Genomic DNA, 24811 nt, shown 5'->3' with positions numbered 1-24811 from the left:
ATTCGTTTTTAATAACTGGGGGAGGTGGTCTGGGCGTAAATGCTTGTGATCAGGTTCTGTGCTTTCTTGATGTGGTTGGAGAAGGGGGTAGAGTTAGGCATGCAAATACACTTGTCTTACAGATGGACACACCTGCACATACCAACAGTCCAACACACTGACCGAGTTTCACTAACATGATACTGACATCTTAAAACTCCACACACTTCCCAAGTTCTACAGCCTTCAGACACCGTTGGCACTTAAATATAAAGTAAAGCATATTACTCTAGATAATACCTCTAAATGCGGAGCACTACTGTGTACATTAGTAGTATGCCACTAAAACAATTTCTTCTGTCTGATGATTTGACTCTTAAACACCTGTAGCTAGCTGGAAGATTTGCTCCTAATCTACATACCTACTTTGAATCTACAGGTCGACCTTGGCGAGTCGTATTTCCATTGTTTGTTTGCCAACAAGTTGCTTTAATTTCCTGTTGCTACAATGTCGGAGAAAACATCGTCTCGGAAGTGGGAATGACAGGATTGGTTGCCCATCCCAGAAGCGAATGAAATCAGATGTTTGCCCACTGCGGAAGTGAGAGTTGAAGGCAGAGCGTGAGTGTTGCGCTGCGGAGTTTGGGGGATCTGTTATCCAAAAGACGCGTCTGTGGGAACGAACTCAATCAGCTGTTTTGGTTCGTGCATCCAATATTTTAACAGAATATTACATGGTATGTACTTGCCACAATTCATTCCATTAATCTTAATACATCGCAGTGTTGAAATTGAAAATGTTTTTTACAGTTTATTGACTCGAGGCATGGACTCGCGCACTGATCTGTATGTATACAAAAAAAGCTATTGCAATATAATTTGACAGTTACTGTACAAACTTATCCATAATCAATTAAGCTGTCGTGATTTCTTTTGTGTAGAAAAATTCAACGCCACAGTATTGTTTCATTATCTCCATCTTGGTCAATTATTTCTAAAGGAATGAAACTTTGAGCAATGTTTTACAAAAACAAACATCCTGCCGCATAAGACTTATTATTGTAAGTGATCACTCAGAATGACAATGATGTCCAGATGAAACAATCTTTCTGATTGCAAGGACAAAAACAATTTTGGAGTCATAATACATGGGCTATCTTTGTCTCTCAACTTGTGAGCATACGTTTGTTTCCTAAAAGCATTAAGGACATGCCACTGAGCAGAGCTCTTTGAAGTGTGTGTAAGTGTTTCTGTCTGGGCCTGTAAGTGGGACTTGAAACACTTGATCAGCGTTCTTTTGAGATTGATTAAGGGCCATGTTTCAAAGTAACTATCCCTTTATTACACGAATGATCAAGTATGCCTAGTTGTCAGTATAATATACTACTCTACAGTCTACTGACACTGCTCCTCAAATATGTTTTACATTTTTTCCACACTTTCACAAGAAACATGCTTGTACATGTAAAAAATGACTTACTGTAAGGCGCTTTAAGCAGTAGTTGTACGGCACACTTCTTAAAGTTTAGGATAAGGTCAGTGTGTCTGTCTGTCATTGCTCATATAACAGCCCAATCTGGATTACAAAGAACCCAATCAAATTAGTTTGAGATCTTTCTGAATATCGACTTAGTGGGGAATGTTGATATGGTAGGATGGTTGGAAAACCTATAGCGATTATGATTTGTAAAATTGTGTGCAGGTGTGGTTTTGTAAATAGCATGTGTTTACATTCTAGTTTAAATTCCTAGTATTTGTATGAAGTGAGTACAAGAGCCCTCCTTTCTAATTATGTGGTGTGGATGCAGTTTTCTGACTTTCAGAAACAGAAGGCACGTAAATGAACCGTTTCTGCTCTTGGTGTGAGTTTGTATTCGTACATTTTACAGTTTACACATCGTGCTCTCTGGTGTGGAGAAGAACGTATCACGTCCGGTTCTGGTTTTCCACATCAGCCTGGCTAATACAAATGGAAACAATATTGTTCCGTTGAACTAGTTTTCTCTCATTAGATTAACAGTTATAGTTTTGTATATACCAAAAGCAGTAGCCTTTAATTTGACTTTAAATACAGTTCAATACAGTTTCCCTCAAACAGGTGGACTGGGGGAAGTTTCAGATGAAAGAGAAGCAATTATGTGCAGCACAACCTGACAATCTGCTTTATAACAAACTTTGTACTTGTTAATTACTGTGGAAGTTCAGCATATTTATGTTTACATTTCTTAAGGGACATGAGAAGAAATCTCAGATAATACTGGAATGTGACTCCATTAGAGTGACAGAGGGGGAGAGAGAGAGCGAGGAGAGAAAGGAGGTTAGGTTGGGTGAAGAGTCCTACGGAATGTGTTAGAAGAGGATGCCAGAGAAGTAAGGTGTGTGCTTGTGCGTACGTGTGTGTGTGTGTGTGTAAAGTATCAAATGTGTCAGTATGATTTTGTCTGTGAACTACTTGATCATGATCATGAATGTGTGTAAGTGGGTATGCACGAGTGCATGCTTGTGTGTATCTAAGCCTAAGCCCCCTCACTCCTTAATGAAATCTCCAGTCCTTGAGATGCCCCGGTGAGCACACAAAGGGAGCAGCAGGCCACTGATGGTTATCTCGCTGGGCTTCTTGGGCCGCTTTCTGAACGGGCTCCAACAGAGGCACTCCTGTGTCGGGTCCTTAGATGGCTATCACAGACAAAGAGGCTGCTCTTTAGGAGCGCTCTCTCCCCGACTCAAATCGGCCTCACATTCTCTTCTCAAGGCATAGACACACCCAACACACACACACACACACACACACACATACACTTCCTGACATTTGCCATTCAATCCTCGATAGGATATGACTGTTCCTCAGATATCTGCAGGCTTTGAGTCTGAGAGAGGTTTTATGGCTCAGTGTGTCATCTTTGGAATCGCACCGCAAATCCTCAGATGTATAAGCTCACCACTGGCAAACTCCACAAGGCACTTGGAACCCAACCAATAAGATTTCACACTGCAGACCTGAGAAGGGAGACACACACACACACACTTTTCCTCGACATATTTCAGTAAGTGCACTGTGCCATGCACACACACAGACATACACACACAGATGCTTACATCAAGAGCAGGTGAGATTTTATCTCTTTATCTGTTGGCACGCCAACAGCTTTGAGGCAGACTGTCAGAAATACTGTAATCATCCTTTGTTAACCCCGCAGACTCAACAAATGGAGGGAAGTCGATATGGTGGTTTAACCGTAAAGATAATGTAGTGTCTATGTGTCTTTGTTGACAAAGTATGGTCACACAGACCAGTGGAAGTGACTTGTGGGCATTCTCATCTGTAAGAATGCATGCCCACTTTGTGTTTGGTTATGTGTGTATGTATGTAAATAGCTCTGCTTTCTTGCTCGGGTGTTTGACTGAGGTTGTTATTATTGTTGGGGAACCTGGATGTAGTAGAGGTTGTTTGTAATTAAGAGTTTGAGATATGTCACGCCTGCCTGGCCTATCTATTGCAGGTCTGAGACCAATTTTGAGAAACAGTGGGAGCATGGAGTTCATTGGGCTGGAAACTGTATGAGGCAGTCACTCAACCTCACTCATTGCTCCCCTGTCTCTATGCTGCAGAAGGGTTGCAGAGTCACTTGTCAACATCTTTTCATTTCATCCTGTTGTTCAGGCCTTGAAAGTTTCACCTTTGGCTTTTTCCTTGTGAATAGGCGAGGGGTCAGAGAGTGGAGGAACTTCCTTCTGTTCTCTAGGTAACATCAACTCTACTGGACAGGTGACCGTTTGTGCTCCAACTGCATTGTGACCAATTCAGTCAGCTGATTACAATTACAACCCATCTGATTCCAATTGTGTTGTAAGTTAATGGTCTTGGCTCCTTCTCTAACTGCAGACCTTTACTCTGTGCTTTTAACTAAGGCTATGTAGCACAGGTATGTACTGTTGCATTAAATGTGACCTGTTTGGGGCAAAGTACTTTGTCATCAATCTTTTTTTAATTGACACAGACAGGTTTGTAATGGTCTGCCATTGGACAGCTCTCTTTGAGATTGACTCCTTCTCCGGCAGGCACAGGGTAGACTTCCTCCTTTCATTTAATTATTCCCATTACCTCCTCAAATGTGCGCGCGCGCACACACACACACACACAGCCAAGTAAATGATTAGTCTAGTTGCAATATCATGAAAGTTCAAATGACTTAGTGGCATGCAGTGGTCACTCCTAATTCCTCAGAGCTAGTGAACTGTGGGATTTCAACACGCAGTTCAAGCCCTTCATACAGTACAAGTGCTATGATGCCACTACATCATGCTGTACACACTGCCCATGCCATGAGATTAGATATTAGAATACACATTACTTCATGACTATGAAAACACTTCCTGATGCCTGAAACAATGTTGGCTTCATAGGTCACTTTTTATTTTCATCTTTGGTTTCCATGATATTCTAAATGGAACAGATTCTTCACAGCGATGTCCACCTGTGCTCACTTCAGTGTATATTAGCAATGCATGTGGAACTCTTTAGCCTGGTACTCCAGGCCTCGCGTTGTGTGCTCGTTTTTAGAATAGCCCTGACCTGCGCTTTTACCTTTAACAGTAGCACCCTCGTTAAAATATTTCGGTGCCCCTCTGTTACCTAGAATAGAGCACAGCTGTGCTGTCCTATTCTTGTCGGTTAAATTCTCCTTTGTGTTCTCTGTCTTTACCTCACTCCCACTCTCTCCCTCCAGTGGTAAATTACGCTGAAAGTCTTTCACAAACACACACTAAAAGAATGTCTCTGTGTCTACCTGTCTGGCTCTCCTTCACTCTCTCTCTCACGCGCTTTCTCTCTTTCTCTCGCTCTCTCTCTCTCTCTCTCTCTCTCTCTCTCTCTCTCTCTCTCTCTCTCTCTCTCTCTCCACTCGGACGGCTGAAGGGTGAGATGCTGTTTCCTCTAAACTTGAGTATTTCCTTCCAGGTTTCCCCAACATGCATCGTACCAGCCAGCTCTCCTGTCTCCTTGCTCTGCTGCTCATTCAAGGTAGGTTCACCCTGAAAGACCACCGGAGAAGCAGATGTTACAGGAACATTATGAAAGAATGGTCATGTTTAAAAAGAGGTTTTGAGAGAAATACATGGAAGAAAAATACCTTGAGAAAAGCCAACTCAAAAGGAAGTCCACAGGAAAGGGTAACGAGGAACTTGTAAATGGTGCACATTGTTAAGCGTGAATGTACCGGTAATATCTGGAAACAAGTGGAGTACTATTTTACAGTTCAGTGAGGATTGCATGACATGTTTTACAAGCAAAAGCCACGTTTTTTGTACCCCTTTCGAACAGTTGTGAATTTCATTGCCCCTTGTCTGTCAGATTTTATCGCTTCTTGCCAGACAGCTGAGATGTGTCTTACTTTTATAGCTTATCCACAGAATGCACTTGGGCTGTGAACATTCGCCCTGAGGAAGAGGCGTTATTGCTAGGACCAATATACCAGTTGAGGTGTTTTCTAAAATAACTGCTTTAGCGTCTGCCAACAGTATTTACTGTTGGCCATTACAACACTTTGAACTTCAAAAACCAGACTGGTGCATGGCTTAGACTGCTCCCCTTTTCCCTCCCTTGCTGACAAGACAAATAACATGTTCCAGTGTTTGAGGACCCTCAGGATCCATATAATCCCAGCTCCATGCAACCAGCTCCACGGAAAGATAGCACCTAATCATAGTTTTCCTGGGAGATTCCTGGGAACCTTCCCAGAAGCCCCTTGGCCTTCCTCTCTCACTGACACGGGTCGTCCTGTCAGTTAGGCTCCTCCTCACCCCCACAAAGCTTTCTTTTACACACATTATACATGTGTTGTAAATCTGTGAGGGGGTTTGAGGTGAGAAGAATGACCGTGTGCAGAAAGGGCCTTTCGATGTACACAATAAAACTGCCTACACCAGCCTTAAGGTTCCACAGGTCGGGGGCCCTGTGGGGTCATGTGAAGCATCGTGGCTCATTCAAGTTAGAGGTCACTGTCACTTTGAAGATCAAAGTCAATGTTGGAAGTGTGTTTGACACAGTTAATGTAGTCATATTGGAACGTGTGGAAGACTACCCCTAACATGAAATTAAATGGTGTTATCTGATGTTATGGCCCATCAAGGTTGAGTCTAAGGATTTCAAAGATGAAGTAATGCGATGAGATTTAAACCAAATGTCAAAGTTGTACTCTGTATCCAGCTGTCTCTTAAGGGCTGTCGTGAATCACTAAAATAATACCCCCTGTTACCCTCAGCATTGATTGTCTGTTCCATGGCCAAATCACATCACAAAGGAAGTGAACATGACTTGGAGCTGGTCGTGAGCCACAGCTAAGCAGCTTTTTTTTGCAAGATGAGTGTTGGAAAAGTCATTTTTTGTCTTCACGAGGCACCTGGACAGGAGAAGAGGTGTTGATGTAGCCTACTGTAGCGGGAAAGAAGACATGCAGAAGTGATGCGGCAGTGTGACTGACCAGTGACTGAACATTTGAAAACTGTTTCTAGTGTTTATCCGACGTAAACAGGCCTCAGTGGTAGAGGTAGTGGTTAACATTTTGCGTGGCTTTGAGTTGTTTGTCTGTGTGTGTGCTGGTGCACTAACTACTACAGTATAACAACACAGAATCTAGCTCAGTATAATGGCAATGAGGTGTAGTATTGTGGTCAACACTAGTGTTTCCTTAGTTATTATATCCCCTGTAATATGACACATGTGGGGTTGGGTATTTATGAAGAGCTGAGCAGGAGACATGTCTACTGGCTCTCGTGCAGTAGCAGGTTTTTAGTTAGCATACGTTCATGTTTGTTCCGTGTACACGTTTCTATAGCATCACAAACTCTTTGTATTGTCCCTTTAAATTGGTCTAGTGAAGGAAAGACACTGAAAGCACCTAAGCTTTTTGCGCACCACTGAACCATCAGCATTTCCCCAGACTCGCTAGATATTTGCCTGTCACTCGGTGGTCACCATGGTGATATGGGAAGGCCTACTCATTCCTCAATGTTTTTTCATCCAAGATTACATGCCCCCCTTCCAAACCACACAGAGAAACGCAATGGTGCCCATTAAGCTACTGTGATAAAAGGATTTCATCTCTCCACGCTGCTGTCATTCTGTCTTCCAACTTGATGGGTTATTGTGAAAGGGGGAGAGGATGGTTGTTCAATCAAGCAGCTAGTAGGATTCACTTTGAGGACAGCTACGTTGCCGTTCATTCACAAGGCCCAGGGGGCGTGGTTGGAATGCCAATCCCTCTAAATTACGTCCCTTTTTAAAGAGTTCAAAATGGTAGACAACTAACATTTAGAGACCATGGGGGTTAGGGCCCCCCTTGGCCCTAGGGAAGTGTGTGTGTGTCAGTGTGTGTGTGTGTGTGTGTGCGTGTGTGTGTGGGAGGGAGGAAAGGAAGGGGGGGTTCTTGAGTGTGTGTGTGTAGCACAGGAGGGGTAAACACACTCCGTGGACACGTGCTAATAAGAGGTTGTCGTTTTGAGTTTGTTCTCTATCATTATGCTGTAGGAGTCACATCCCAGCCCTACAGTTGTTCAAACTTCTTATCCCTTTATCCGCATACCCATGTCACTGACATGACATGACAATAGGATGGTCTAATGCCTCCCAGCTCGTGTTCCTAAACGTCCTGACTTAACCAACTGATTATCAGGCTCCACCTTTCTGACCGGTTGTCCGGTCTGTTACCGAAACGAAAAGGGTTTCAGATGTTTCGTTTTGACTTCTGTTCTGTCACTCACCATTATCTTAAGTGACTCCTTCTGAAGTTGTTGCTATTCTCTTCCCCACAGTTAACCCTGTGCGCTCTGTGCAGGAGATCCAAGCCAACCGTGAGACCATCAGTAAGATCCACACTGCAGGAGACAGTGAGTAGCATGTGGACCTGAGGGTGTCCTTGGTCCTTCTCTCGACCGTGTTTTCAACAGGCTGCACGGTCGATGTGGTGATGTAACGCTTGCCATGGGGAAGAGTTAGTTGTGTGTGTGTGTGTGATACCTGTCTGCGTATGTGATACAAAGGTTGTGTGTGTGCGTGAGTGTGTGAGTGTGTGTGTGACCGGGCTGGTTGGGAGAGCAGCAACATGTTTCTGTGCTGTCTGACAGACGACAGCAGGCCGTCTCCAGCTCTAATCGCTCCCTTTACGGCCGAGGGCGTGTTCTGACATGACAGCTACACCACTCATCATTTACACTGCTAGCCGGTACAAACACGCTCAACTTTGTGTGTGTGTGTGAGAGAGAGAGAGAGAGAGAGAGAGAGAGAGAGAGAGAGAGAGAGAGAGAGAGAGAGAGAGAGAGAGAGAGAGAGAGAGAGAGAGAGAGAGAGAGAGAGAGAGAGAGAGAGAGAGAGAGAGAGAGAGAGAGAGAGAGAGAGAGAGAGAGAGAGAGAGAGAGAGAGAGAGAGAGAGAGAGAGAGAGAGAGAGAGAGAGAGAGAGAGAGAGAGAGAGAGAGAGAGAGAGAGAGAGAGAGAGAGAGAGAGAGAGAGAGAGAGAGAGAGAGGAAGATGACTGCTATGTGACATTGTGTATCATTGTGTATCTTGTGAGTTTGTTATTCATTCATTCACAGTGAGACTTATTGCAAGTTAACAAGAGTAGCTCACAAATCAACTTATTGAATAACAAGATGCTCAGCCAGGAATGCAACTGCTTGGCATCCAGCCACCATTTGATTGCAGCTGAATGTGTGTGTGCGGTCCTGTTAGTTTGATGAGAAGAAAGCCATGTTTTTTTTTTTACCTCTTCTTTTTCGTATGTGTGTGAATGGCTGTGTGTATACTACATGTTCATCGGTGTGTTTGTGCTAACCTAACGTAAAATTGACACCCTTTGTCCTGTATGTGTGCAAGTGTGTGTGGTAGTCTGAGTGTGCGGACATGCATTTGACTCTCCCTTCATCACCGTGTGTAACGTAGTGATGAAGTGTTCTACTCCCATGGACGTGCTTGTCCTCATGGACGGTTCCTACAGCGTGGGGAAGGGCAGCTTTGAGAGATCCAAACACTACGCTCTCAAACTGACAGAAGCTCTGGACGTCAGGCCCAACAAGGTACGAGCCTCATAAACACGGGTGCAAAGAGAACTCGTGGTATTTGTCCAAATCACAAGTCAATGTTGTTGTGCCACTTTGAGTACAGGCATCAGCAATCCAATTCACATGGGTGCATTAGTGTCTTCATCAATTCTTCTTGAATTATCATCGTTGAAACGTTTGCAACCCTTTCCCCCCCACAATACATTTCCCGAGAGGGACATCTCATCTTTCAAATTCCCATAAAGACATGAGTTTTATGGTCTTCTTTGTTCAGGTGCGAGTGGGATTGATCCAGTTTGGCTCCTCTCCTAGACTGGAGATCTCTCTGGACTCCTACTCTACCAAGGCAGAGCTGAGGAAACGCTTGAAGAAAGTCACCTACAAGTACAGTACAGGCTCCTCTCTTATCAGTTCTGCCCTCTTCTACAGGATTTGCTTTGCTTTAAATTGCTGAATGTCTTTGGCAGTGTCAGTAGCCACCAATTATTGAATGGTCAGTCTCAAAAAAACGAGTCGATTCCTCAAGAATGATCGACTCAGTTGCTCAGTAAAAACATAACGTACCTAATCCAGAACCAGGAGTTGAGTTGTTGATTTACACCCCTGCAAATTCATTCTTGGGCGGCGGGCCCAAAACTTGCTAATCCAGCCGGACGTACCATTTCCCAGAAAGGGGGGAGGGGGTGAAAGGATGATTTCACACGACTGCTGTGGAAATATCTCACGTCAGTCGTGCCCAACTGCTCTGTGAGCCTCTCTAAGCTCCGTCTGACATGCCTCCAAGTGTTTCGTACGTGCTTCAGTGATGCCATGTGAATCTCCCTGCTGTTGTGCTTCACCAATTTTAGACAAATCAGTGGCCTCGTACTATTGTGGAGTGATTGGCAGAAATGTAGAGCGACACCCACTGAGGTAACGAGAGACAAAGACACTGTTGATACAATATGTCCCTCTTTCCCTAAACATTTTCGACCCCAGAGATGACCCTCTATAGATGTGAGTATACCACATAAGGCTTTGGGATGCACACATATTAATCACACACACACACACACAATTTGAAGTTTGGCAAGGATATAGGGAAGGGGTCTCTGGTACTAGAAGCAAATTAAATTCAGATTAAGAGTAGATAATCCTGCTTGGAAATTGGATAAACTGGTACACTTGAACAAAGTGTGTGTGTGTGGGTCTACTACGTATGTGTACATTCCTATGTGTAGAGTAGGCCTTCTTGTGTATTGCTATTGTAGTGAGTGCCCCTCACAGTGGATCCCAGTCTTTTGTAAGTTACAGTATGTATAGTCTACGCCGGCTTGGATGCCTAGACAATTCATTGTTTGTGTATGAGAGAGGTCAACAACGAGGCCACAACGATCTCATTTCCAACGCTCACGTTCCTGTCAGGCTTCTCCCAGCAATTACCATCTTCCACCCTGTAAACACTGTGAAAGTACGCAGACATGAAACCAAATACTGAAACCACCCATAGACTCACTGTCTTTAATTCTCTCTTTTTCCCCTTCCTCCACCTTCTGTCCCTCTCTTTACCCCCCTTCTTCCTCCTCCGCTCTGAACCACCTTTTTCCCCTCCTCTCCTCTCACACTCCTTCCTCCCATCTCTCCCTCGTTTATCTCCCCCCCACCTTATTACTCTCGCACCACATTGTTCAACCCCTCCTCCCTCCCTCACTATACCTCTCCTTCCCCATGCCAACTTTTGTTCCCCTTTCACCTCTCCTCCACCCACCCGCTCAACCCCTTATCCCTCTTCCTCCATCCCCCCTTCTACTCCTCCTTTCCCTTACCTCCTCCACCTTCTCTCGCTATCCTCTCCCTCCCTTGTTTTCTCTGCTCCTCCCCTCCCCTCCCTGCCAGAGGGGGCAGCACCCAGACAGGTCTGGCTCTGAAGTACATCCTGAAAAAGGGATTCCCGGGCGGGCGGAACACCACCGTTCCCAGGATCGTCATCCTCCTGTCCGACGGGAAGTCCCAGGGTGCCGTGCTGAAGGCCGCTACGGAGCTCAAGCAGATGGGCGTCACCCTGTTTGCTGTGGGACTCCGCTACCCCAGGTAGGGCTGTGCGTCTGTTTGTGTGCGTGATCTGGAAGGGGGGCGTTAGTGGTTTGTTAATTGTGTGTATCTGCAGGGTATGTGTGGAGTTGAATATAGGGCGGGGTCCAAGCAGGAAAAGAGAGAAAAATCTTCATTAGTGATCCCCCTGCTTAGGAGGCTTAGTAAAGAATGGAGTTGACATTTCCTCTGCTTCAAGATCTGCCCAAGCATAACACAACCACACACACACACACACCCACACACACACCCACAAATGTTGTTTTCCTTTTCTCTTCCTATCCCCTTGTCTCTCTGTCTGCCTGCCTCTTACCCTGGGGTGTCGGTTGGCACCGTTAGCGCCATGGTTACAACAGGGACTCAAACTGGGGAACCATCTCTCTCCTTCAGTGTTCTCCAACAGAAGTGTTCACTGAAGCCTTTTTGTGGCGTGCTCTTTCACACGCTCTTTCAATGTCAAACGCTCACTTTCAATGTCTCTCTTTCTCACTCTCTTTAGGCAGAACAGACCCCTTACGTCACAGTTTTCAGTGGTTAATGTTATGTGCTGGCTCTCTTTTTTTCTCTCCTGCCTCCCTCTATCCCTCTCTCAGGTGGGAGGAGCTCCACGCCCTGGCCAGCGAGCCCGTGGAGAGTCATGTGTTCTTCGCAGAGCATGTCCAAGACGCGGTCAACGGCCTGTACACCACGCTCACCACCTCCTCAGTCTGCACTGCTGTACCCCCAGGTAGCTACCCTACTTTGGCCCTAAACCACAGGTAGCGAACAGCCCTGTCCCACCTCACACAGCCCTAACCCACCTACCATAGCCCCAACCCATCTAACCTAGGCCTAACCCACAGGTACCTACCATAGCCCCAACCCACCTAACCTAGTAAAAAGCCACAGGTACCTAACAGAGGCCTAACCCACAGAAGTAACCCAACAGTCTAATCTGAGCAATTTCACAATTTTTTCAACTTTCCCTCATGTTATCAAGCGAGACATTTTCAAGCAGCATTGTTTGGATCGTTGTTAATACGAATTATACAATGACAATCGGGGGGTCAACTTCTCCAGGGCGTGTATCGACCCCCCCGACCTGCTGTTTTGACATCTTTTGGGGTCGTCCAAACCCCCCCGTAATTGGCCCCCTGGTCCCTTCCCCTCCCTCTCTTCAGGCTGTCAGATGGAGACGCTGCCCTGCGAGAGGAAAACTCTGGAGACAGTGAAGGAACTCCAGGGCAACTTCATGTGCTGGAAAGGCTCGAAAGGATACTCCCCATACACCTCCCTCTGTCCCTTTTACAGGTTAGCACACACAGACAACACACCCTACTTACATTTACATTTAGTAATTTAGCAGACTCTCTTATCCAAAACGACTTACAGTAAGTACAGGGACATTCCCCTTGAGGCAAGTAGGAGGACAGAACGACTTGTCCTCAATGGGACATCCCCTTGTAGAGGGCTTGTAGAGTATCTCTGCACTTGTATGGTGTTTTATGTAGTGATGTCCTTTCAGAAAACTGTGACACTTCTATAATTGTTTCTTCTCATACCTTGTTATTTCAGCCTGAAAATATCTATATCATCCCCTTGTGTGTTGGTAACTACGTCTTTGCATTCAGAAGGAAACAGCTGTCATTTAGATGCATATGTTACTGAACAAAGAAGATAATTCTACAGTGTGTCAGTTTATGGGGATTTTCCATAACAGAAGCTACTTCATGTTGCAGGTGGAATAAGGTTTACAAGAGCCACCAGACAGTCTGTCACCGAACTATTTGTCCAGGTAAGACCCTAAAAACACAGTACACACACACACACGCATGCACCCACACCACACATTACCCCATACCTCAAACTCCCATCCAACATGTATACAAACCCTGGTTGTGTTGTGTCCCAGAACCCTGTGACTCCCAGCCCTGTCTGAACGGGGGCACGTGTGTTTCTGAGGGGCCAGAGGCGTTCCGCTGTGTCTGTCTGCCTGGCTATGGAGGGCACCCCCAGTGTGGTGAGTGGAGGTGGTCAACAAGACACAGAGACACAGAGTCTCTCATTAACTCTGTCAACTGTGGGGTCCACATAGTGTTGACCACATTAAGGGTAGACTTACTTTTACCAGTCACGATCAACTAACAGATATTTCAATGCTTTGTTTCCATGCTTTGTCATGGCTGGATAGAGTATCTGACTTGAGCCTAAACTATTCATGGCTTACTTTGAGATGATGTGAGATACGATTCTTATTCCGAACAAGGAAGAGAAAGACAGGAGAGGTAGTCCAGAAAGGGGAAAACATTCTTCCTGCATTCCTACTTTGTGGCTGTCAGCACTGCTTTGTGACAACACAGATCTGACCCCTGACCCTAGAATAGATGCATGAGCCCCTATGGTATTTTTGTTGAATGAGCTATATTATTAAAACACTCCTGTTCTGCCCTCACCCTGGTTTCAGCCAAGATCTCTATCAAGGATATAGTGCTGAATGATGGAAGAGTAAGACTTTTGTGAAAACCTGAAAATGCTGTATACAGTGTCTGTGAATGAGTCCACAAACTCTGACCCTACCCTCTCCCCCTCCCCCTCCCCAAGCCCCGAAGCTGATGTTGGACTGCTCTGTGGACCTACTCTTCCTCATAGAGGGCTCTACCACTCTCACCTTAGAGGGGTTCCTGCGCCTCAAATCCTTCCTCAAACGCTTCCTACAGGCCGTGATGGGTCACGACACCCCCACGTTAGTGGGCCTGGCCGTGTTTGGTGGTGAGACGCGTGTGGACGCTCCGGTGGGCAAGTTTAAAGGGGATGTAAGGGGTCTCCTCAAAGCAGTGGAGGGGCTCCAACCCGTCGGAGGGGAAACGAAAACGGGTCAGGCGCTCCGCTACGTGACACGCCACGGTTTCCATAGCGCCCCGGTGTTTGCTGACGTGACCGACGACCTCCCTCGAGTTGTGGTGCTGCTGACGGCCACGCCAGCCGTCGACGAGGTGGTGGAGCCCTCAAAATACGCCAGGGACCGGGAGATCTTCCTCATAGGGGTGGGGCCTGACCCCTTAAAGGAACAGCTCAACAATATCACAGGGAATCCTCAACGGACTGTCACCTACTCCTCCCCTGATAGGTTCAATGCCAAAATCCCGGAGCTGAAAGCCAAGATCTGCAGCGTGGACAGTCAAGGTACTTCTTTGTTTTTGAATGCGTTGATGTTTTGTAAATGAAAGAGGCCCAGAAGCAGGAAACAGTTCTGTTAATGACAGTTGTTTGTAACTCCCTCCCTCAGGGTGTCTGGGCCAAGCCGTGGACCTGGTCTTTGCTCTGGACGGCTCGGGAGGCGTGGGCCGTGACAACTTTGCCACGCTCCGAGACTTTGTGCGCAGCCTCAGTGTCCAGTTCGACATCAACCGAGACGTGGCCCAGGTGGCGCTGGTGGTGTACGGCCGCCGCCCCGTCACCACCTTCGACCTGGACACCCACGACACCGGCTCCGCCGTGCTCAAGGCCGCCGCCGCCGCCAACTACCTGGGTGGCTCCGCCTCCACGGGCTCCGCCCTGCTGCACATCCACTCTAACGTGCTGACAGTGGGCAAAGGGGCGCGGCCGGGGGTCAACAAAGCGGTGGTGGTGGTGACGGACGGGTCGGGGGGGGACGACGCGGCGGTTCCTGCCCTGAAGCTCCGGGAGAACGGCGTGTCGGTGTTTGTGATCGGGATCGGGGACGTGCAGCGAGACAGGCTGCTGCGCATCGCCGGGAAAGAGGACCACATGGTCACCGTGACGTCCTACGAGGAACTGAAGTACTTTGAGGATGTGCTGGTGCAGATGGTGTGTTCAGGTACTGTTGCAGCGTCCCTGACTTAGCCACATGGGCTCATCTTCATGTGTTTATGCCTCGACATTCTCTTTCTTCTTCATGAATTCTCTTACATGTTGATTGGGGATTATAATATGATGTCAGTCAGAGCATAAACACATTCTATGATAAACATTGTCTCATTGAAGACTAGAAATAGTTTTTCTTTGGCTTCCATGGTTATTTTTTCCTCATTCCAGTGCCAATCCATTGTAATATATTCAGTTCAGTTACTGTATATATAATTGTATAATAATGCATGATATGTACAGTGGAACATTACACGCATCGTCTTCTGAGCTACAAGCACCAATAAGATGGATGGTCTGCATTTAGAAGATGGTTTGAAGCTATCGATGCCTGTGCTTCATTCTCCAATCAGATGTGAAGAAGCCAGTGGACTTGTGCAGGCCCAGCCCCTGTATGAACGACGGGGTCTGCATCTTGTCTGGAGGGAGCTTCCGATGCCAGTGCGAAGGCTTCGAGGGGCCCCACTGCGAGACACGTCAGTACCCAATGAGCACTCCATTTCACTCTACTCTCCAGGAGTGCATCTGACATGTATATGTAACAGTCCCTATGACCTATTGTACACAAAAGGTGAAATTAGAGTGAGATGGAACACATAGCAACATAGGTTGGACCTGAAACTTGCTGTTCCTCAAACTGTACACTACGTATCAACAAGCGCAAATTCTCAATAGCTCCGACCGATCGACTGACAGATTGAGCTATAGAGCTGCTCGTCGCAGCCTAAAGTTATTACTGTTGAAAGTTTTGTTTTGAGCCTACACAGTACTTGGTTAATACGATCTATTCAATGTTCCTGTTTTGAATCTCAGGAAGTAGCCGGCCGTCCTCCAGAGGAGACTTCCCCAGACCTGCAGGCCTCAGGAGGAAGAGCAGGCAGAAGAAGAACCATGAAGCACTGCTGCACCACTACAAACTGCACCGCAGGAGACACACAGCCAGGGCAGCCTCCTCCACACACACATAAACACACATACACACACACGCTCACAAACACACAAACACACACAAACACACATACACACACATACACACACGCTCACAAACACACAAACACACACAAACACACATACACACACACACACACACACTCACAAACACACACACTCATAAACACACACACTCATAAACACACACTCATAAACACACACACACACATAAACACACACACGCACACACACATAAACACACACACTCATAAACACACATTCATAAACACACACACTCATAAACACACACACACATAAACACACACACGCACACACACATAAAAGCACACTCACACAACAGAATGAACAGACACTGTGTGCATACAGCACACATACTCTGTTGCAGACCCCTTTAAGGGCATGCACATACATAAAGGAGTAAAGGGATGTTTTTATGAAAAAGGACTTGGATGATATCATGTTCAGTGCTTGTTATTGTGTTGAATCTCTGATGAGAGACAGTAGGTCCCCATGCAGCCCGTAGGAGTTGGCATTACTGAAACGTACTATACAGCCATCATTGCTCCAATGTTTGAAGTGGTTTTGTACATATTTTAGTTTTTTCACACTACAGTACATCTGAATTAATATTTGTTCATTTGTTCAAGATTGCTGTACAGTAAATCTTACAGCAACTACAAATAATATTACTATTAATATTATATTTTCATTTTGGTGAACACAATTCACTTACCAAAGGGACCGTGTTTTGTCCTTAATTTCTGGCTCCATTTACTGTCTTACTATGTTAACCATGTTCGAACTAGTGCCATATTTTCTATAACCTAATATTTTATAACAAAAGTGTAATTGTTGTTCTGTTGGACTATCTCTTTCTGGGAAGAACAAGATATAACGTTATTTTAATAAAAACTATTTATTTTTGTCTTCTATGATAGAACAATATCATGACCAAATACAAGTGTCCATGTATGACTATTACAAACTATTGTTTGCAACTACTGTTTCAACAAACTCATAAGACCAAAATTGATTGTTGAGCTAGTATTACTGACAACACCAAGGGTTTTCACCCCCCCAAAAAAAATCTTTTCACAATTTGAACAGGCCAAAGCTGGATGGACACAACCTGTGCTGCAATAACCCATGAATGTACTTGGGGGCAGTGACTCTGAGGTTGGATAGGAGGTCCTTGTGAGAGAAATCACCAAGCTAACAACAGGAAGGGCAGGCGGCTGACAGTAGCACCAACATGACACTGAAGTGTACAGAAACACTTGTATCCTCAAACCAATTTCCTTCCATCCCATTAATTAAGAGGATCAACTTGCAGAATAGTGTGCCTCAATTTGAATTTGTTTGAAGGTTTGACTATTAATAGTAATTGGTTGTACTTGTCAATGTTGTTGAGGGCTAAATATATAAAGATTAGATTCTGTGTCCATGTGTGACAATGCTATGTCCAAAAATGCTGAATGTGGTTATTTAAAGAAAGTCAAACTAAATGCATTGGTTGCTGTCAGTACTACTTTTTATTTGAGTAAAAAGTGCAAGTTTTAGCTAGCATACAACAAGTCAAGAGGCAGAATAGAACCGTGTAATAATATGTATTTACATCTTGGCTACCGGCATACACAAACCAAGTTATGATCTAGACAGTACCAAATGGCCATGTTGAGGGGTAACAAGATGGCGAAGGCAGAAAATGATTCTCAGTGGTCTCTACCACATCTTTGGGCATGTTACTTCAGTCTGTTGAACAAACATTCAACGTTTCCATTACAATCAAATAAATGGATGATATCTCCCTTAAAACATTTTAAATAGTCTGTAACTCTAAGGTTGTCCAGTGGCATTGGTAGTCCAGGAGACAGGTGTGCTTCTTTGTGATTGGATCTTTGCTGAAGCACCCTATCATTAGCTCCTCCCTGCATGGCCATGTAAGGGGATGAACAGCGGACCTGGACAAGGGGCACCTGGTCACCACAGTCAGGTGACCTCCAGCTCTGTACATAAACATAACCTTTTCTCTTTGTACTAGGTGGTGGACTTCTTCTCCCATTCCTATGTGTATAAAAAGAGAATATTTTCACAATATTACACACAGTACACTGCAACATCAAGTCCTGACATTGATGTTAGGTGTACAGTGGTCGCCCTCTTATGGCCAGAACAAGAAAAGTACCACATCTAACAATTACAACCCAATGTGTGTGTGTGTGTGTGTTTCCCCCTCTATGCCATGCGTTTGCGTGTGTGTGTGTGTGTGTGTGTGTGTTGATGCCCTCTGACCTTAGCCTTCTCTAGGACGTTTCCTTTGCTTGAGGACATGACGGATGCAGGCCTGTTCTTCAGAGCCGTGGCAGAGTTGATTGGTGAGGACAAGTCTCCACTGTTGCTGCTTTGGGTGGTTGTCATAGATACCGCCTTTGGCTAGGAACATGTGAGAGAAAAGAGAATCAGACTACTGAATCACTGCCGTCCTCGACTTCACATTTACTTTGTTTGTGACAACTGTTTACCATGGAGAAAGCCCTAGGCCTAACCCCTGCACAGTTAAGTATATTGGATGACATTTTATGAAAAGACGAGTGGGACAATATCATGTGTTAAGATTTCTGGTCTATCCAGCCCAGGAAATATGTGTACATTTATTCAGTATATCAATATTAGAATAAAGCTATTATATTCTGTATTCTTTTCTAAAGTTATACTAACCGTAGGCGTGTCTTGGAGACTGTTCAAGGTGGTCCCTAGAGTGAAAGGCCCTGACTCCACCTTCCTCAGGTTCTCCTTCACCTCCATCAGCCTCAGCTCCACCTCCACCCTCCGGCGCTCCGCCTCCCGGCACGCCTCCTCCTTCTGCTTCAGACACGTCTCCAGCGAGGCCTGCAGCCCTGGGTCTGAGACACACCATAGTCACGGCTCAGTTAGCATGTCAGATTGGTACTGTGATCATGCTTGCAAAGTCAAATCAAATCACATTTATTTGTATAGCCCTTTTTACACGCAATCATGCCACAGAGGGCTTCACATTTGCCCATAGAACTGCCCCTCAATCAGAATCAGAATCAGAATCAGAATTGGTGTTTATTCGCCATGAAAGTTTACACAAACAAGGAATTTACTTTGGCAGGAGAGCCTACCTAGGCAGCCATTAGCGGCGCCAATTAGAAAGGTTACAGCATAACATGAGGAAAGAGGAGGAGAGAAAAAGGCAACCCCCAGACAATGCTCTTACAGGAGTACAACCAACCTTTAACCCTCAAGGGAGAGCTAACCCAAGCTAAGGTACAAGCTCAAAGATGGTGTAAACAAGCAAAAACATAAGATGTTGGTCTACATGAATGGTCTTGCACCCTGGTCCTCAGGGCCCACTGTCCTGTACGTATTTCACTGCTGCAACACAGCTGATTGAAACGAGCGGTCGTCATCAGGCTTGGCCTGGCTGGCGCTCCGTACCTTGGCAGGTGCTGAGCTCCTCCTTGGTTTCCCTCCTCTGCTTCTTCAGGTGGGCCAGGCCTCTCCTCACCTCCTCTCTCTCGCGCTCCAGACCGTCTCGCTCGTCCGTGTAGCGCCGCAAGTCGGCCTCCGTCCGGTTCTTCCCCAGCTTGGCCTCTATGGCTCCGGGGTGGCCTGCGAAGACACATTAGAGGCTGAATCTCCGTCCTCTCATGTCATTTATAGCATTAGGGATTCATAGAGGCAAACAGAAAGTGCATTTTTAACCAAGCGCTATTCCTTGCACGAGGTCATTGTTGCACCTCTATTTCCCTTCTCACCTGTTGACAGAGCCTTGATCTTGTCTCCACTGCTGGTGCTCCTTCCTCTGGGGGGCTGGGGACTGTGTGGGGGAACACTGGCTGTGCTAAGACTCAGTCCCACTTGAGTCCTGGGGGGGGGTGTGCTGAGGGGAGCTGCACTGGAGACAGGAGGGGTCTTTGTTCCGGGGTTAGCCTTCCTTGGAGTGTCCTGGCTGGGGAAGGTGTTCTTCTGAGGCGGGATATGGAGATGGATGGGACTGGGGCACGGGGAATGGCTTTCTGGTTCGCTTCTGCTGGTTGTAGCGGTGGGATTGGCGCCATTTTCGGTCAACGAAGGACTAAGGTCTGATTGGCTATTCGATTCCGCCTACAACCAATGAACATAGACTAAGTCAATACAATAATCACTAACAATGATGATATAGGAAATTGTAGCATGTACACTGTGCGTATGTCCAACAAATGGACAATTAAGACTTTTACAAGCCTTCACAGCTGCCATTCACACACATGGGTTGAACCAAAGACACTTTAACTGATAACAACCCTGTCAAATGTTCTGAAAACATACAGCTTACATCAGACATCTCTTATTTCAATACAGAATTATGATTATTTGGGGAATACAGCATTGGATACCGAATTAACCTAGGTTGTACGCACATCCAAAGAACCAAGACATTCCCTCTTGCTACTCACAGTGCTGGGGGGGTCTAACGGGCCCTCGGCGGGGGCTGCCGTGGGGCTGGACGAGTCTTTGAGAGGAGACGTTCTCCCACCGGACGTGTGCAGGAACGACCTCACCGGTATGAGATCCAGGTAAACCTGGTCGGCAGCTTCCTGCCCCGAGCCCAGCGCAGGCTTGACCTCCGGGCCGCAGGGCTCCTCCTGACCACACACGGCGCTGTCCCCCCGGCTCTCCAGGAGACTGCTGTCCTCAGCGTCCTGTCACGACGTGAGAGGCACAACACACACTGAGATGGAGCATGAGATTTGCATGGCGGACCCTGGAATGAGGGACACGGTCTATTTGATGCCCAAGTTTAAATTATTTAAATTATCATTATTACTATTTTATACTTATACTTTTACTTGTGGTAAGCATGTGAATATACTAAATCCAACAAGAATTGGGGGCCTTGTTTCTGATATTTGAAATTCTTCATGATGTCACCCATTAGCTCTCATTGAATACAATTCAATTTGATTTAAGCATGCTCTTTTTCCACTTGGGTGAGAACCCTATCAAGTCCCGTGAAAGAGGTTCGTCGACAATTCACGTTTGGCGATCTGAAAGTGTTTGAGGCTATAGCAGGTGCACACTGTTGTTAGCTGTCCCCCCACAGAGAGGTACAGAGGCAGTGCCTGCTGGTGTGCTCACCTCTGGGTCGGCCTCTAAAGAGGGCACATCGTCATAGAGGTCATCTGAGCCGTGAGGCACGGAGGGCAGGCTGTCTATGTAGTTGTTGGGCTCAGAGAACCTCCTCTGCATCAGACTGGGGGCACACACACACACACACACACACGAGAAGCATGACACACACATTACACACACAGACATATATTCGCCCACACAGCACACACATACGACACACAAATCACACACTGTCATTTCTGGTCTGAAGAGTAGGTCCAGACCAATACATGAACGTACGTACAATGCGTTCATCTAGAGGCGGGTAGCAGGTGTCGCTCGACACCCGCACACGTTCCGGACACACAGTTTAAGGCTCTTCATAAAACACTCTGGAATAGGTGGACAGGCGGGGCTGTGCGGGCTCACTATAAGGACGTCTTGGCTGCGTTGACGATGCTGGAGATCCTCTCTGAGTTGACGTAGTCATAGGTGAGCTCCTCGGGGTCGGTCTTGGTCCCTGTCTGGGACAGCAGGAGGCCCAGCCAGTGGCCCATGTCTGCAGACGACTTGGCCTGGGAGTGGAGGGAAAAGACAGCTATAAATACCTACACACAAGAATTGTTAGATCGTAGGTCAGTTGACACTAGTTGTAGCTTTAATCCCTGTCGTTTCAATTGTATGTAACACAATTAAATGACATAACAGTATAATATTGTGTTTATACAATGAGAGAACATCATATATTATTATACAATAATGAGTCATAAAATCGTGCATTTTAAATGTCTTGGACGAGCCAACAGGTGGCAGTCATGTCAAAGCCTCAGAGTTTCAGTGTCTGATTCCAGTGTGTATTACAGTAAGAGGAGTGAGGGACAGCATTGATACTAAGGAATTCACCCACGGTCTCAAAACAACCTCTGCTGACTTCCCTCCCTGTTGACCTCCCTCCCTGCTTATCAGTGTTTGTTTGCCTTTATCTCTGAGTCAGAGATATGCAACATACAAGATTTTACAGGAAGTAAGCTATATATCTACCTTCCGTGTAAGTTTACGGAAAGGATAGGGAAAAATGAGCCATGTAAAAGATTGGAAACATCTACTAGATTAGACAAAAGGGTTGCATTAATAACAAAACATAGGGTGGGACTTATAAAGCTTTATGAAAAGCTTTATGGATGTTCCATTATGTTCGCAGAAACCTTGTACATTCCCACCCATCACAAACACACACACACACACAAACACACACATATCTCTGTTCAGGTTTCCAGTTTGGACTGTTGGTCTGTGTGCAGCTGACTGGGGCTGGAGACTCTTGGGAGGAGCAGTGCACCATCAGCACAGTCTTAGTGTTAGGAATGCTAATATGTGGTTTCTGCCCAAGACACTAGCTGTGCTACACTACATGTTCTCCCCCACAACAACATTGGCCAATCCAAAGTAGTTCCCCACCCTTTCCTCCGGGAAAAGGCTGATCTGAGCTCACATGTATGCTCTGAGGCGAGTATGAAAAGAGGCCTGGGGTTAGTCAGGATCATGAACTAGTGTGTGTGTGTGTGTGTGTGTGTGTGTCAGCATGTGTGTTTTAATCTCAGTGAGTACTTTAAAGAAGGAAGAAGGACCTTAAGTGTGAAGTGAGCAATTGTCTGACACTTGTATGTGCTTTTAGTCATCCAACAACTTCAGAACACATCCAAAAAAGAACTCTTCACTTTCAAGGAAAGGAAAAGTGCTAGAGAAGGCTAAGATCAGAGGACATAAACACAGACACACACACACAAACTACACACAGAGATCCATTACACTGAGGGTAGACACACACACAGTGGGTTGTAATCCCAGGCATGTTACACAAAGTCCTCCAGCCATCTCCATCCTCCTACCTCCAGAGTGGCCAACTGCGCTCCGTCGTTCTCGATCCTGAAGGAGTAGAGGTGTTCAGGGCTGGGGTCTGGAACCACCATGCACCCCTCCAGGGGAACCGGTTGCTGGGCCACCTTGGTCTTGCCCTTGTCCTGGTAGAGCCACAGCTGTCCATTCCTGATCAGACACCAGCGGCTCCGCCATTGGCTGTTTACCAACACGTTGAGGTAACCTGGGAGGGATGGAGGGAAGGAGGAGGTGAGGAGGTGAAAGGAAAGAGAGAAGGGATGGGGAGGTGAGATGAGATGGAGGGTGAAAGAGAGAGGAACCAAATGAGGGAATAGAAAGTGTCAGATTAAAGGATCAGAACCAGATGGAAGAGGGAGTAAAGACAGACAGAAATAGAGAGAGACAGATGGAGAGAAACACAGCACATCATACGTTCTTGTACCTGAGGTGTCGACGCATTTCTCTGATATCTCTAATGACAGGGGTTTCTTCTTGCCCATGTTCATGAGGTTACTGAACTTCAGCCCTGCTCCGTACTTCTTCTTCACTGTAGACAGGGAAAGGAACAAAATAATAAGATCTAAGAATAGATATCTAACTAGCTATGTCTGTGCCTGATAAAACTTGTTGACTCATGGCAATCAACTGTAAAGACACCTAGCTGAAGAATACAGCGAGAAATATTTGACTTTAAACGACTTGGATAAGTACTTTTACTGCGTCACATAGTGTTTCTGTATGTGGATCGTATGGGCTGTCACCAACTGTCATAACACGTTGACACGTCGATTCTAGAACGCAGTCGATTCAGGAGAGCAGCCGATGGCGTGCTGTGAGGAGACGTGAAACCCTAACGGGACAGCTGAGAGAGGCCTTCTCACCGTCTTTGCTCTCCGGGACGTCCGCATGGCTGTCGGTGCTGCTGCCGCTCTCTGACATCACGGAGTACCTGTCGCTCAGCTCCACCTGGGAAGGCAGCGTCTGTGGTGTTAGGACAGCAGGTGGTGTTACTGTGGTGCCACGCTGCAGAGGCAGCAGAGGTATATTCGTGGGCGAGTGGTAGAGCGGGCGTGTCTCTGGGTGACAACAGCGTGACAACATGCTCATCGTCGTGTTCACCTTAGTGCAGATAAGCCGTGGGGAGTCGGAGACCTGGTGCTGGGCATCCTGGCCCTCTGCTGGCCTGGGGCTGATCTCCAGAATCACCTGGAGGGCAAACGGAACAGCTACCGTTAAGACGAGGGACTGGGGTGAAGGTTCTCCTATCATTCTATCTAGCCATCCATCTACCCATCTATAATTCTATCCATCCATCATTCTATCCATCCATCCATCCATCCATCCATGTGTCAGTGGTCGACACCCTCCTGCTCTGCCTCTCCGCTCACCTTGAGCCACTGCTCTGCCTGCTCCTTGCTCTGCAGGCCCAGGACGAGGGTCTCCCCTCCCATGGGGATCACCTTCAGCTTGTGCTCCTTCTTCTTGGGCAGCTTCTCCTTGTAGACCACGGTGCAGCCCAGCAGACTGACGTCCAGCAGGGGGGTCTGGTCTTTGGAGCTCTTGTAGCACTGAGGGGTGCAGCACACACGATCATGGATACATTGAACGTGTGTTTTGTCCTTCACAACACTCTGAGATTTCTTCTTCTTTCCATACTGAGTGACCTTTGCCCCAGTCGGACTATATGGTCATGGATTTATTCTCTATACAGTATATTTGAGGTCAATATCTGTTGTTTGTGCTTAAATCTGTGTTAAATGTTAACAAATGGTATGGTAAACGAACAAAAAAAGGTAAAAGCTGTAGAATATTTATCAACAAATGAATAGTACCGGCTTCTACACAGATCAACTGTGTGTAAATATAAATGCAGACTATACGGTATGCTACATCTCTATG

The 24811-nt window shown here is 46.3% G+C and overlaps 2 protein-coding genes across 10 annotated transcripts in view; one reads left to right on the top strand and one right to left on the bottom strand.

Moving 5' to 3' along the window:
* Window positions 1-581: 581 nt before the first annotated feature.
* Window positions 582-17343, top strand: vwa2 (von Willebrand factor A domain containing 2). The gene is made up of 14 exons (XM_084669792.1): window positions 582-716; window positions 4937-4999; window positions 7789-7863; window positions 8913-9046; window positions 9306-9415; window positions 10907-11101; window positions 11695-11828; window positions 12262-12391; window positions 12820-12875; window positions 12993-13100; window positions 13682-14263; window positions 14367-14918; window positions 15319-15441; window positions 15779-17343. The coding sequence occupies exons 2-14, from the start codon at window positions 4948-4950 to the stop codon at window positions 15931-15933; spliced, it is 2406 nt and encodes an 801-aa protein (XP_084525918.1). The 5' UTR covers window positions 582-716; window positions 4937-4947; the 3' UTR covers window positions 15934-17343.
* An 86-nt stretch (window positions 17344-17429) lies between these two features.
* Window positions 17430-24811, bottom strand: part of afap1l2 (actin filament associated protein 1-like 2) — a 32088-nt gene continuing 24706 nt past the window's right edge. For 8 of the 9 annotated variants that reach the window (XM_084669783.1, XM_084669784.1, XM_084669785.1 and 5 more), the window contains 13 exons: window positions 24301-24480; window positions 24032-24118; window positions 23794-23893; window positions 23355-23459; window positions 22924-23135; window positions 21464-21609; window positions 21062-21176; window positions 20380-20625; window positions 19699-20047; window positions 19379-19552; window positions 18635-18819; window positions 18209-18349; window positions 17430-17980 (listed from right to left, as the gene is read on the bottom strand). In XM_084669783.1, the coding sequence (XP_084525909.1) occupies window positions 17954-17980; window positions 18209-18349; window positions 18635-18819; window positions 19379-19552; window positions 19699-20047; window positions 20380-20625; window positions 21062-21176; window positions 21464-21609; window positions 22924-23135; window positions 23355-23459; window positions 23794-23893; window positions 24032-24118; window positions 24301-24480 (2067 nt within the window). In that variant the 3' untranslated portion in view covers window positions 17430-17953. The remainder of the gene's footprint in view (window positions 17981-18208; window positions 18350-18634; window positions 18820-19378; window positions 19553-19698; window positions 20048-20379; window positions 20626-21061; window positions 21177-21463; window positions 21610-22923; window positions 23136-23354; window positions 23460-23793; window positions 23894-24031; window positions 24119-24300; window positions 24481-24811) is intronic. The other variant, XM_084669789.1, reaches the window with a different exon arrangement.

The sequence above is a fragment of the Hypomesus nipponensis genome, chromosome 13, assembly GCF_054491055.1.
Source record: "Hypomesus nipponensis isolate SF chromosome 13, ASM5449105v1, whole genome shotgun sequence".
NCBI classification, from domain to species: domain Eukaryota; kingdom Metazoa; phylum Chordata; class Actinopteri; order Osmeriformes; family Osmeridae; genus Hypomesus; species Hypomesus nipponensis.
This window is presented reverse-complemented; position numbering and strand designations above follow the sequence as displayed.